Genomic DNA, 13,582 nt, shown 5'->3' with positions numbered 1-13,582 from the left:
ACAAGCTCTATCAAACACCGAGTAGCTAGAAATGTAGAGCTCTTTAGGCCATATGTAACTGTCTGAAGCTGAAGGCAGCGGATTGGCTGGCCAGGACTGTCCCGCCAGAGGATATTTTGAAGGCATCTATGTTCAGGGCTGACAAAAATGCACCTAAACATTTTTTGAACATCACATATCAAGGTGAATAAATAGGTCCGAAACAAAATTAATATGTCAAAAAGCTCACCCTGCACCACAGGTCCATTCAGCATGACATCATTGACAGACAGCTTATTTTTGGATTTCATGCTTCCGTCCATCACAACACGAAGCTTTGTGCTTTTGCTGGCCTCGTTGAAAACAGGATGATGCGCTAGAAAGCTTACTGGTCCATTCAACATGTCATAAGAGTTAATATTGACCTCCCTAGCATGTCCCATTTCAACATATTCATCAATAAATTTTTTATACTGCTCTAGCAACTCTACATTTTTCATAAATTTTCTCTCTATCGAGTAAAATCTTTGTAAGGCAGCCGAAAAGGAGTTACCCAAATTTAGCTCACCTAAGGGGTGTTTTAACGGAATGTCTACCTGAAATTTGTTATTATTCAGAGTAACAGACTCCTGAAATATTTTTTCAGCCTTTTCATATTCATCAGAAACCTTTTGTTGGGGTTCTGGCACCTTTTCGGCTAGCCAAAATTGACTCATAACATTTTCTAATTTTGTACTGTCGCTAATAGCAAAATTTGTTACTAAAGCAGTGTTTGAGATATTGCCAGATTGGTTTATCTTGCCACCGACAACATAGCCAAATAAGGTGCTTTGCAAGACAAGCCCCTCAGGCAATTTGATACAATCATTTAATAATGATTCAAAATAAATATCGCTTGCTAATAGCAATGAAATTTCTGATGGCGCATTAAAGTTTTCGTCAGAAAGTTTGACATGGCTTGGAAATTTCAGATTTGAACAATCAATATATTGTGGTGGCAAATGTGCCGTTACATCATCAACAACATGACAGTCAACATTAAACTTAACATCTTCATATTGACAAGACTCCACAGGAATAATTACTGACCTATCCATAGTGGAGGTCTGTTTATTGACCCCAATTATATTTACACATTCTGCCTCAGTGGCAATACCTAGCCTTTCTACAAGAGAAGTTGTGGCAAAAGATTCACTTGAGGCGGTGTCAAGCAATGCACGGCAATAAACATCCCGGCCAAATTTATCAACTATCTTAACCTTCACTGTAGGTAATACTTTTTTATAAGATGCTTTCTTGACACATGTCAAAACAATAGATGCTGCCGCTGATTGCTTGGCATCTGACTCATCCTCAGTATGCAAAAGGGTATTATGATGACCTTTACATATTTTACATTTAAACTTGTACTTACAAGGTTTATCTGCATGAGAGTTTATACAAACTGTACACAGCTTCTTCTCTTGCACAAAAGCCAAGCGGTCCTCGATGGAGGCTTCCTGAAATTTTACACAATTATAGATTGCATGGCCAGGTTTAGTACAAAATTTACAACCAGGTAATGATGCTACAACATTAGCAACCTTGGGGTAAGATTTGAATTTAAGAGTACCTACATTCTCATTTAGGGTAATCTTTTGAGGCAAACTATCCTCTAGCGCCATAGCACGCCTTTCTAAAAATTCAATAAACTCCGACATTGTTGGAAGAACTTGTGGGTCTCTCTCTAAATGGAAAGCCCGGCTAGTATATTGATCTAGCTTTCTGGATAATATTGAAATGAGCAACATATCCCATTTATCAACAGGTTCCTTTAAGTTTTTAAGTGCATGCAGCTGCTGCTGCACTTGTGATACAAATGACCTTATAGAGGCCGCAGTTCCCTTAGCCATGCATGGGATGTCTAAGATAACATGTATATGGCTTATGATAAGCCTGGACTTATTGTCATAACGCTTTTTTAATAACTCTAATGCCTCTGGATATGAGGCATTGACTAAAGGCAAATTTACAATGACAGATAGCGCTTCATCAGACAAAAACTTTCTTAAGTAAAACAACTTCTGTACATCTGATAATGTTTTGTTCTTATCAATCACTGCTATGAACATTTCATAAAAGGGTTTGAATAGGGTAAAGTCCTTACCATTGTACACTGGTATGTCAACATGGGGCAACTTCGAAGAAGAAACTCCAGCAGCTTGAACTGTCTCTGACCCTCGTAGTGACCTGAGAGTCTCATTAATCTTAGCTATCGTGCTAAAGTAGCGGTTCTCAAAGTCACCTGCATCCTCTGTGTCCTTGTCATCAAGGTTCAATATATCAAGTTGGATTGCCTCATAATCTTTGAGGGACGAGGCTAGTTTTTCCTTACGAGCCTCTAAGGACTCCAACGAGGCGGAATTTAAACTATTGGGGTCGTTGACAAACTGCTCGATGCGAGTCATAGATGCCTTGACTTGGCCGCGCATAATTTTTAACTTCTTGAGCTCCGCCATTGCCGTATTTCATAAAACAAACGCTCAATATAACTGTAAACACTATCTAAGCACAAACCCGCACTTTGGTACAAGAACTTGTTAAAAATTGCAGTTGAAAAGTATAATAACAGTATGTTATGCAGTTGCACAAACCGTGAAGAAAATTCCGATTGACAGACGTCACTGTGACAGCCACTTGTCACTTTTACCGCCAACTCTGAAAAGGCAGCCACACACGCACCGATGACGACGTTCCGTACTACCAACCTTACAATCTAGTCCCACCTGAGTTGACAATCTGTCAAAATGTTCTCGATGTACCGCTCATACAAATCTGCCGGTACTTGCACAAAAATTCCTTTGTGCCGACGAACGGGAACTTTCGCAATGATCGTTGCAGCACGGATATAAACGATTTCGGGATAATATCAACCGAAATCACAATGATAGCTTCGTCCAAGCTATGGGTTGGACGAGGTTGCGGCGGGCGGCGACAAGATATAGCAAGTCACGTTCGCCCTGCCAGCAAGCGAAGCTCGTAGTATAACCACCGAACCACTGATTCTAAACTTTTTTTTTTAAACCGCGAAGGACCAAAATCGCATGTATGAATCAAAATGCGATTAGATTTATATAATAATCAACTTTTATTGAAAGCTAATTTTTAAAAGCTACTACATCAGTTATGGCACAGAATGAAGAGCGCGCTGACAGCGCGCCACAGACAAACTTATCCTAAAATGTTGCAAGCAACAAATATTAACACTAAGGTTAAACATACAATATTTTATAAGCTATGTTCAGACTTGTCCTGAACAACAGGTGTCTCATACACAAATCGAAAAGGAAAATGTCTGCAACATTTTTAAAATTTAGAAACATAAGAAACTTTGTGGTTAGGTAGGTACAGTCGCCATCATATACATCGGAGCGGCTAAGGCGCTCACAAATATCTGAACACGCCTCTATTGTCAAGGCGTTAGAGTCGTGTTCAGATATTTTTGAGCACCTCGGCCACTGCGATATATCTGCTGGCGACTGTACTAAAGTTATGGTTAAGTATAAAAAGTATAAGTAGGAAAAGAAATGCAGGAGTTCCTGTCTGACAGTTCACTACACTTCACATCATGCACACACATCCACACATCAACACAGCCAAGTCCTCCAGCAAAATTGACAATATATGCTGCAGCGAACAGTTAAAAAAAAGTGGCCAAGTGCGAGTCGGACTCGCCCATAAAGGGTTCCGTATTTAGGGGATTTATGACGTATTAAAAAAAAACACTTACTAGATCTCATTCAAACCGATTTTCGGTGGAAGTTTGATTGGCCTTGTTGCCTATATCCAAAATTAAATAAATAAATGTAACAAAACTTCCCTAAGACACCGACATATTAAATATATTAAAAAACAGCGGTTTCTACTTAAAATATGTGAGTGACCCGGTTTTAATATATTTAATATAGCTAAATAAATATACCTAACCCAAAAATGACGTAAATTCGTCGCAACGAGCCAGCACCCGCTACCAGTCACCGTTGGTTCTACGTACGCTAACTAACCGCCGAGGTGCTGTTGTGAATTTTTATCGACCTTTGTGTCGACTTCAGTACTAACAGTATCTTTGACTACTGATGATCTTTATGTCTCTGTAATAAGGCTTAGAAATCGACAGCTTGCAGTGTGAAGGATGATATCAGATCTACTAACCGTTTGTCTATTAACCTCTATATAGTAGCCCACCATACAAGAAAAATGAAAAACCTAATACTTAAACATCATTGTATGGATCTTTAAAAAAATATACAGTCTCCCATCGAGACTTTTTAATTGTTTTCATTGTTATTTTATCGTTATTTATAAACCCTTTATTAAAACTCAAAGTACAAGTTTTCTGTGAGACGTTACCCTAAAAGTCAAACAAATAGGAAATTGTTAGCAATATACGTGCAGGCGCATTCCAATTTTAAAAATATGATCTTGATTTGACATTAGGTACTTTGAAAACCATCTTGTACGCTCCAATATACGTGCGATAATTTAAGTGTGCAGAAGGGTAGCCATCACGTATATAAACCTTTATTGAGTGCGAAAGAGACCGGCAACAAATTCAAAATGTGTCAACTTTTGGATTTCTGTAGCGCCCTAGTTTCCCGCTTGAATGTACCAGAAAGTAAGGGTTAGCGGATTGGAAAAAATAAAATATTCAGGTGGTATCTTGGAGGATACTGTTCCAAAAGCAAATCATTTATATGATCACATATTAATTCTGAATAAATACTTTCAATGATTCTTGACATCATTTTGATTTTCGTTGCACTTTTGTTCGTTGACAAGCAATCTTGTATACAACGAGCTGCAAACCCACTGTATGAATAATTCTACTCATAAAGTGGGTATGCACTTTTCAGCCGTATGTACATTCTAGATCTGTGACTAGGGTTTGCAATCCGGATCCGAAATGTATGAAATTATCCGGATCTGGATCCGAATCCGCGGATCTTCCCATACATCCGTCGTGCAAACCCTATCTGTGACTGAGACGATAGTCAAATCAAGACTACGTTTTCAAAATGGGAATGCGCCCGAGCCCTGCGCGGGCGCCGTGACGGTCTTCGCGATCAACGCGCGTGACGAAGCCGGGTTCCTTGCCCTGCTAAGGCAGGTGTGTAGACAGGTCACTACACAACACATTAATTTACTTCGTACTGTCTGGCTTTAAATAAAAGAAAAATAAATTGATTTTATTTTAGGCAAGCGCGTAAAAAGTAAAGAATAGAAAAACTGTTAAAACCAATAATTAAATTATGAAGATTATAATTTAAATAAAATAAAACTACTTCCAGTTAGCATTTTGATGCAGAGATAGCCAAAACCTACAGATTGAACTGTGCAAATCCTCACAAATTATGGCAAAGATACAAAGGGGCTACCGCGAAAACCGAATTTCGCAAATTGCGCGGGCATTTTTCTCTGTCACTCTAATTACGCCTTCATTGGAGTAAAAGAGAAAGATCCCCGCAATTTGCGAAATTCAATTTTCGCGGTTATAGCCCAGTTCTCAGAGCTGCGCAGCCCAATCCTTATGCCCGTAGAAAAGATTCTCTTGACAAATTCCCTGCCTCCTATAGCCTAGTCGGTAATGACCCTGCCTACGAAGTCGGATGTCCTGGGTTCGAATCCTGGTAAGGGCATTTATTTGTGTATTTGTCACAGATATTAAATTTGTTCCCGAGTGCATTCTATGAATACTTATACTTGTATGTAACTAAATATGTGGACATGTTGAAATCTTCTACTTTTTAGGTAAAAGCTGTTTTATAATGAAAGACGCTCATTTTCCGCAAACTCTTAATCTTAACAATTAACACGCCTAGAAGTACTGCCTTTTGTCAATTTGTAATAATTAAACGAAAAAAGTATAAAAAAAAATAAAAATAAAAGTTTGTAAGAAACTTCACAATAACATCATCCGACAATAAGACTGACTGCAGTATGCATAACAAGTTAGCCATAAGTTACCCATCTGATATTATTTAAGCAACTCATCTAATACCTTTAAACGAGCAATTCTTGTTTATTTATATATTTATTTATTTATATATTTCGGGATCTCGGAAACGGCTCTAACGATTTCGATGAAATTTGCTATATGGGGGTTTTCGGGGGCGAAAAATCGATCTAGCTAGGTCTTATCTCTGGGAAAACGCGCATTTTCGAGTTTTTATATGTTTTCCGAGCGAAGCTCGGTCACCCAGATATTAAACCTTAAAGTACCATAATAAAGATTAATAAACACAGTTTAATGACTCATTCAAATCCCGTCCCGTTGCGGGTAACCCGGTCTAGGGTAACGGTTGCAACAGTGACACGGGGCTCAATGGAGCTTCGGAACTGCAATGTGAGCGTTACAATAGATAATGCTACAGTTTTTTGCGTTAGAGGTGGCCGCTATTGCTAGATTTTTTAAGAATTTCTTTTCCACAATTCTAATAAACATTTTACTAATTAACTGCCTTCTAAACAAGATTAATAAAAAATAACTTTTGGTTGGTTCCTGCAATATTTACCTTTACATGATTATTTAGAATTGATTATACAATGAGAAATTTAATATTAATGAAAATGAATAAAAAAAAATATCGCCGTCGCACTCAAAATAATAAAATATAAAATACGGCGTATGACATTAAAGCTCTCCAATCGGCCTCTACGTGTTGGATCTATATCCCCACGCAAGCTTCTCAAAATACCGGGATTATAGGCCCGTGAAATCAAAAATGACTAAAATATCCATTCTGAATGAAGAGTAGAATATGACATACACAACAGAAATAAAAGCTTACTTAGAATAACCCACCTAAAAACTTAGTACCTGCAGTAAAGTAGGTATGTTATGTAATAACAATCTTGAATGGACGATGTCAACAAAAATCCTTATGATTATTTAGAACTATCGGTCAATCTACTTCTTTATTTTTATAAGAGTCAATGGGCCGTTGAAACCAAGGACCGGAAAACCCCTCTTTACGCTTAATCCTATCCATTCGGTAACCCAATCAATTCGGTTACCGTATCATTCGGTAACCCTATCATACTGTTACCTGATTGTAACGGTAAGCTTATTGAAACGGTAACCTTAACCTTTAACCGAGTTAATCTCATAACCCCATCGCGTTAGGGTTTTTGTTAGGGGTCAGTTGTGAAGGTCTTACGTATGCTATCTCTTTCACACCTACGGAAAGTGAATGAGATAGTAAATTACTGCAGGTAAGAAAAGAGTCCTACGCTTATCACTATAATTAAATAGATTTGCAGAATGTTGCAGGCGTGTTTCCACTTGAGACCGTCATTTATTACTCATTGGCAATAACAATAGGATTAAGTCGTGGCGTGGTGAATTCTTTGTCAGCATTTGCTAAACACGTGCGGCAAGCGTTGTGTCAAACGATATTAATACCTGTTAATTTCCGTCTAAATAATAAATGCAAATTTTAAATATCAGAAGAGCTTTTAAAAACACCATAAGTCTTGGTAGTAACTCGGATACTGAAACCACATACTATAGTTCATTTTTTTTTAGCATTAGAAATAAGGTAAACAATCTTGATGTCTCTTTTAATTGAAAAGCACATTTTAAAAATAAGTTACGGTAAATATGTAACAATTATGAATCTAATACGATCTTTTATAGTCTTCTGCTTTCATAAGTAATAGTTATGGTTATAAAAAAGTGTTTTTCAATTAAAAGACATGTCAAAATCGCTTACCTTCTTTCAAGTTCTTTCTAATGCTAAAAAAAAACGAACTATAAACATAATTCGAAAACAGAAAAAAATCATGAGTATTTTCCCAATTTGTTCCTGCCCAACGTGATCGCCGCGACACATGAGGCGGGGACATATGGGAATGATTTAAATAAAGCGCCTATTCCCATCTGTGCCCGGCGGGGAGAAATAGGAATACACCATATCGAGCCATTCCTTATCCTACCTTTAAAAACATCTTTTTTAGGGTTCCGTACCCAAAGGGTATAAACGGGACCCTATTACTAAGACTCCTCTGTCCGTCTGTCTGTCACCAGGCTGTATCTCATGAACCGTGATAGCTAGGCAGTTGAAATTTTCACAAATAATTAATTTCTGTTGCTGCTATTACAACAAATACTAAAAACAGCATATAATAAATATCTAAGTGGGGCTCCCATACAACAAACGTGATTTATTTGCTGGTTTTTGCGTAATGGTGCGGAACCCTTCCTGCGCGAGTCAGACTTGCACTTGGCCGGTTTTTTATTTTTTACATTAATTTAGGCACAGTGAGCCATTGAAGAGTTTCGCTATCCACCATCCGTTCAGAGCAGCTGAATTGTACCTGATGATTTAGTTATCACATTAAAATAAATACGGGTATCGTCCAATACCAAGGCGGCAGTAAATTAAATTTGTAAGATTTTATTGCATAAAATCAGGTATAAATTAGTCAAGAAACATAATAGTTTCTTGTCTAATTTACTTCTATCTATACGTAATGCCTATACGGCACGCAGACTACATGTTTAATCCAGGAATATTATTTAGAATATAAAATCATGATTATATTTATTTGATTAAGAATGAGATTATTCTTATTCAATTTTTTCGCATACGAATTATTTCCGATCAAAATTATTTGAATAATTTTGACGGGAATAAAATCAACATGATTTTATTCTTAGGAATTCTTATTTAAATAATGATTTTATTCTTGAATGCCCAACACTGCTTACTAAGTATGTATGTATCTATTTAATTTAATCAAAACTATTTCACCTAGCAATGTTATAGATACCCAATGAATATGTATAATGAATTCTGCCCTAGTAGCACGGTCGCATTTTTATCGTTTATCACCATGCCTGTCACGTTCTAACAAGTATGTAAGTGCGAAAGTGACGGGCATAGTGATAGTCGATAAAAATGGAACCGTGCTGAGCCCCCTGGTATTAATGAAAGATTTGTAGTATTAAAATAAGTTTATAACTGCTATAGATATATATTTTCTGATCGCTGCATTAGCTTAACGACTTAGCTCTTAGCTCATACAACTCACCGCATCTGAAAACATTTTAAACTAAAGTCTATTTTTTATTCGGTAGACTAAAATGACATTTCATAGTATGAACATCATGTGTCATTTCATTTCATACTATGAAATGTCATTTTAGTCTACCGAATAAAAAAATAGACTTTAATTGCTTATTATAAAATAAGCTCATAATAACTAGTACATATGTCATTTGTTAACAATGGTAAAATATCTACCACAATCCGCTAGCGCATGTATCTTTATCACAAAGTGTTTTTTTTTTAAATCACTTAAGATAAATTATACCTAACTAGGTACCAGTAAAATTACTAGTTAGGTAAAAATTTTTCTTTAAATCAGTCTTTAATCTGTAGGTACCAAGTGTGAACCCGAAAATAAAAATAATAATCTAAGTAGCATAAAATATAACTAAATATTAGCAGATATTACTAGGATATGATGTTGTATACTTGCAACCCCTTTTCTAAAAATTTCTAAACTAGAAATTGCTCCGAAATTAACAAAAAGAATAGGAACACACAGGTATAAAGTTAAACAAAGGAATGGCCGCGCTGCGGCTGACGCTCGAAAATAATACTGTAATCGCTCACTTATGTTTTCAATTTTAGCTTAAGGACTCAAAGTACAATATTATTTGAATTGACAATAAGCGAAGTTACCGGCAAAAAAACTTGTTTGTGCTGGAGGCTTCATAGACCGCCCATGCCAACCACGGTTATTCAATAATAAGTCGAATTTAAGTCTGCGTAAAGATTACAATCGTTTGAACTGGTTGAAAACCTTATTATGAGGTAACAGAATAGACTGGGTTTTTATTTCGGTTACCGGTAACAGGGGTTAACTCGATCTGATACGGTTACCGAATCAAAGTGTTACCTTATCAGACGGTTACCGTTATGGTAGGGGTTTTTATAACCACTTCTAAAATAACCCTATAAAAAACCCCGGTTAAGGTAACCGGTTCCGGTCCCTGGTTGAAACTGTCTTAAAAGTGCTATATCACCATCGCACTCAAAACAGCACCTTTTACTGACATATTTTAGACCTTATGTCTTTGCAGTAAGATGTACATACAAATGCTCAGCTAACGGTGTCGTCTATGGTATCGCAAGCACGTAAGTTACTGGTTTTATTTTACGTGCAATATCAAAACCATCATTACCTCTTTATATGGCCGCCTTGAATACTTTCACAGATCTCATGTTTATAGGTAGGGGAAACTGGGGAGGGTTGATCACCCCTTTTGTTTTTAGCATACATTTTCTTAACTATTTGTAGTATTGAAAAACTTTATACACCATACGACTCAGAATTTATCTCTTCATTAATAGTTTGAATTAGAACAGATTTGTGCAATAAATTAGATCTTTATTTAATGAAAACCCATACTGTTGACTTTTACCATGTGTCCCCTATGTAAGGGAGACTTGTTTACCCCTGGTCGGGAGCCTTGATCCTAGGGGGATCAAGTGACCCTGGTTCTTGGGACACATGGTAAACATATTTTTACCATGTCTCCCCATACCAGATTCTCATTGATTATATAACTCGGACCGCTATTAGCAATGCATCCATAATTTGTAAAATACACAGCAAACATATATATATTGCATCTTCCATGCTTTGAAGTTAGTATTTCCGGTAATCAGATGTTTAAGCCGAAGGGATCAAGTCTTCCAGATTTGGGGACACTTGGTAAAAAGATTTTAAGTGGGAATGTCATATTTCGAGGGTAGTATCTACATTAATTTATTCACTTTATCTACAGAAAATTAATATATGAAGATATCAAACACATATTAATCCATAATCTTATACTTTTAAAACACAATGTAATCGTATTATCCATAAAACAACATAAAATAGGGAATCAATTTTTGTACGAAAAAAAAAAACAAAAATCTAAGTTATTAACATACAATTTCTTGTAACAAACTATTTTTTTAAAGTTCTTATGAAGGTATTTTTAGCGTCAGATACCTACAGCAATTTTAATTTTTTTACCCATCACTGGTCGTTATTGTTTACTATAATAAATAAGTTTAGAAATTTACTGCTCACGTTTCGAGGACGGTGTTTGAGCTGCATAATCCTAAAATCCTTTCTATGGACCGTCGGTTCTATAGTACATAAGGTCGGAAAGCCATTGAAATAGCATTTCATCCATAAAAACAAATATCGCCGGTTGAAAACCAAATATCGTTATAAGTGTTTTTTGTCGACCGAGTAACATCCCCTGTGTGTAAAACGTTTAACTTGATAAAAAAGACCAAGTACGGGTAGTTCGTAAAATGTTGATGTCAACTTTAGTCAGTCTTTTCAAAGGCCACGGGGATAATTCCGTTTTCGGAGTCGGTTGTATAATTAAAAACTGAATTATACGTCATTAAATTCCGTTTTAATAAACAATAATCAGTCAAAAACCTTGAAAGTTAAAATCAGTGTTTCTCTGGTCGTACTTTCGCGGCATGATTTACTAAAGAAAAGAAAATATTTATGATAGCTCTATGAATCATTTTGTAAGTAAATTTATTACAATGTATACTTGATCGCTTTGGGGGTGACATGATCCCGGAATCATATCTCCCCTGAAGAAAAAGACAAAGTCTCCCCATACATAGTAAGATTATAAAACGTGCCGTACTGGAAACATGTGTTCGCGTATATCAATGTAATCCAAGTTAATCATCACTTCAATAAACAACAAATAAAATAAGCACACTCACTAACATCATTTCCATCTCATATTATAAAATAAATCCAGTTAAAGCTTACCGAAAATTGAATATAGTACGCAGAAAATCTTTCACCGTCCGCCATTTTTGAACCACTGACTTTTCCGATACAGTGCCATGACAGAACGTGAAGTTAGGAACGAATGAATGAGTGTTCCCAGCGCAAAAAATTGTATCTCGTTTGGTTTGATTAAAAATGAAGTTTACCAAGTGTCCCCTAGGGATCGACCCTCCCCACCCTCACCTACCTACAATTTAAAACTTTGCTGTGTTTAATATAGCACATTCTTCAAAATATTGTATCTCTAAAACTATTGGAGGATCAAAACATTAAAGCTAAAGCTGGCATAATATAAGAATAATGTATTTATAATACCGTAAATTTTTTAGGCCTAGCCACAGAATATTGTTAGCCCAAAAATCGGCTTCCTAGCATTTTCAAATTAACAAAAGACCGTTCGTAAGTAACACTGGTTACACCACACCTAGGTTACACCGTTGTCGCATGCTTCTAAAACTAACTCGAAAGCTGCTCCAGTTACCCATATTTCACTATTCTAATAATTTCAACATCAATTTAACGAAACTAAGGTGCATATTAAATAAAAAGGTATTATTGGACATCCGGCAGTATAACTGTGTTAAGGTACTCATACTGTCTTCGGGAGAAACCCCGTTATTTGCTATCTGCTCCAGATATCGCAAACTTGCAATTTGTGTTTCCGTCACTGCTCAAGCTGCAAAACTGGACGACAAATGTGGCTTTCGTTCAGAGAAGGGCCTTATGCTCCAAATGCAAGTGAAATTCCAACAGAATTTCTGATAGAAAGGTCTTTATTGCACATGTAGCATAGGGGCCTCTCTCTGATGGAAAGACACAAAAATGTCCTACTCAAGTTGGTGGACATTAGACATTGTCGTGTTGTCGCTGTCCGTAGTTATTGCAAAATTGGCTCATATCATGTTTAAAGTTGTTACATACAAATACACCGATCTATCTTTTATTAGACCGTTTACAGCAGTAACATAATATATACAGTGGAACCTCGATAGCATGAACCCAAGGGAAACGTCAAAAAGTTCATTTTAACGAATCGTATCGGTTTCGTATTATTGGCAAGGTGCGAAGTCGGTGGAGGGGGAAGTGGCGCTGATCGTCACAAACACAGGTAATCTAATGGACTGTCCGACATTAGTACTAGCGGCAGCCGCTTGAACTAATTTTACTCCATAAGATTCAACGTAGAAAGTTTGACAAAATTAGGACAGCAACAGTCGTGCACCTAGCGAATAGGGCATCTTAATTTTCCTTCTAATTTCCCGACCTTACGCCCCCTCTTAATCAACGGCGTATTTTCAACCTAAGTACCCTCGTAATAATAGACTGACAAAGCCACTTACATCAGCATGGGTCCAAGCAGCAAGCGCCTTCGGAGGCGTGTCTGGTGCCACAGCACCAAGGCGCCCTCGCCTCCGCTCTTGCTGAAGAATTGGCACCTTCGAGTTCTTGTCGCCGGACGACAGGATCACTTCGCGTTCAATCTGTTGAAAATAAGACCAATATTAGGATTGCATCTTTTACAATAAATATTATTTTTCAATATTAAACTGGTTGTTTCTCACGGGATAGATATCGGGGCAGGAGGAACAAGATGACGACAGAGATGGCGGGACGACCTGAGGGGCTACCGCGAAAACCGGCGAATTTCGCAAATTGTGAGCATTTTCCTCTGTCACTTTAATTACGCCTTCATTGGAGTGAAAGAGAAAGATCCCCGCAATTTGCGAAATTCGGTTTT

The 13,582-nt window shown here is 36.9% G+C and overlaps 2 protein-coding genes across 5 annotated transcripts in view; both read right to left on the bottom strand.

Annotated features, from left to right (window-relative positions):
* LOC134653542 (uncharacterized) overlaps nucleotides 1-13,582 on the bottom strand; it is an 81,018-nt gene that overhangs the window by 17,047 nt on the left and 50,389 nt on the right. For all 4 annotated transcript variants that reach the window (XM_063508919.1, XM_063508920.1, XM_063508918.1 and 1 more), the window contains one exon: nucleotides 13,185-13,325. In XM_063508919.1, coding sequence (XP_063364989.1) covers nucleotides 13,185-13,325 — 141 coding nt within the window. The remainder of the gene's footprint in view (nucleotides 1-13,184; nucleotides 13,326-13,582) is intronic.
* On the bottom strand, nucleotides 986-2,504 carry LOC134653596 (uncharacterized). The gene is made up of 2 exons (XM_063508993.1): nucleotides 2,126-2,504; nucleotides 986-1,478 (listed from the first exon to the last, which is right to left on the bottom strand). Exons 1-2 carry the CDS (start codon nucleotides 2,475-2,477, stop codon nucleotides 1,399-1,401), a joined length of 432 nt encoding a protein of 143 aa, XP_063365063.1. The 5' UTR covers nucleotides 2,478-2,504; the 3' UTR covers nucleotides 986-1,398.

This window comes from Cydia amplana, chromosome 13 (genome assembly GCF_948474715.1).
Source record: "Cydia amplana chromosome 13, ilCydAmpl1.1, whole genome shotgun sequence".
Lineage (NCBI taxonomy): Eukaryota > Metazoa > Arthropoda > Insecta > Lepidoptera > Tortricidae > Cydia > Cydia amplana.
The sequence above is the reverse complement of the archived record's forward strand: the minus strand, read 5'-3'. Positions and strand labels throughout refer to the sequence as shown.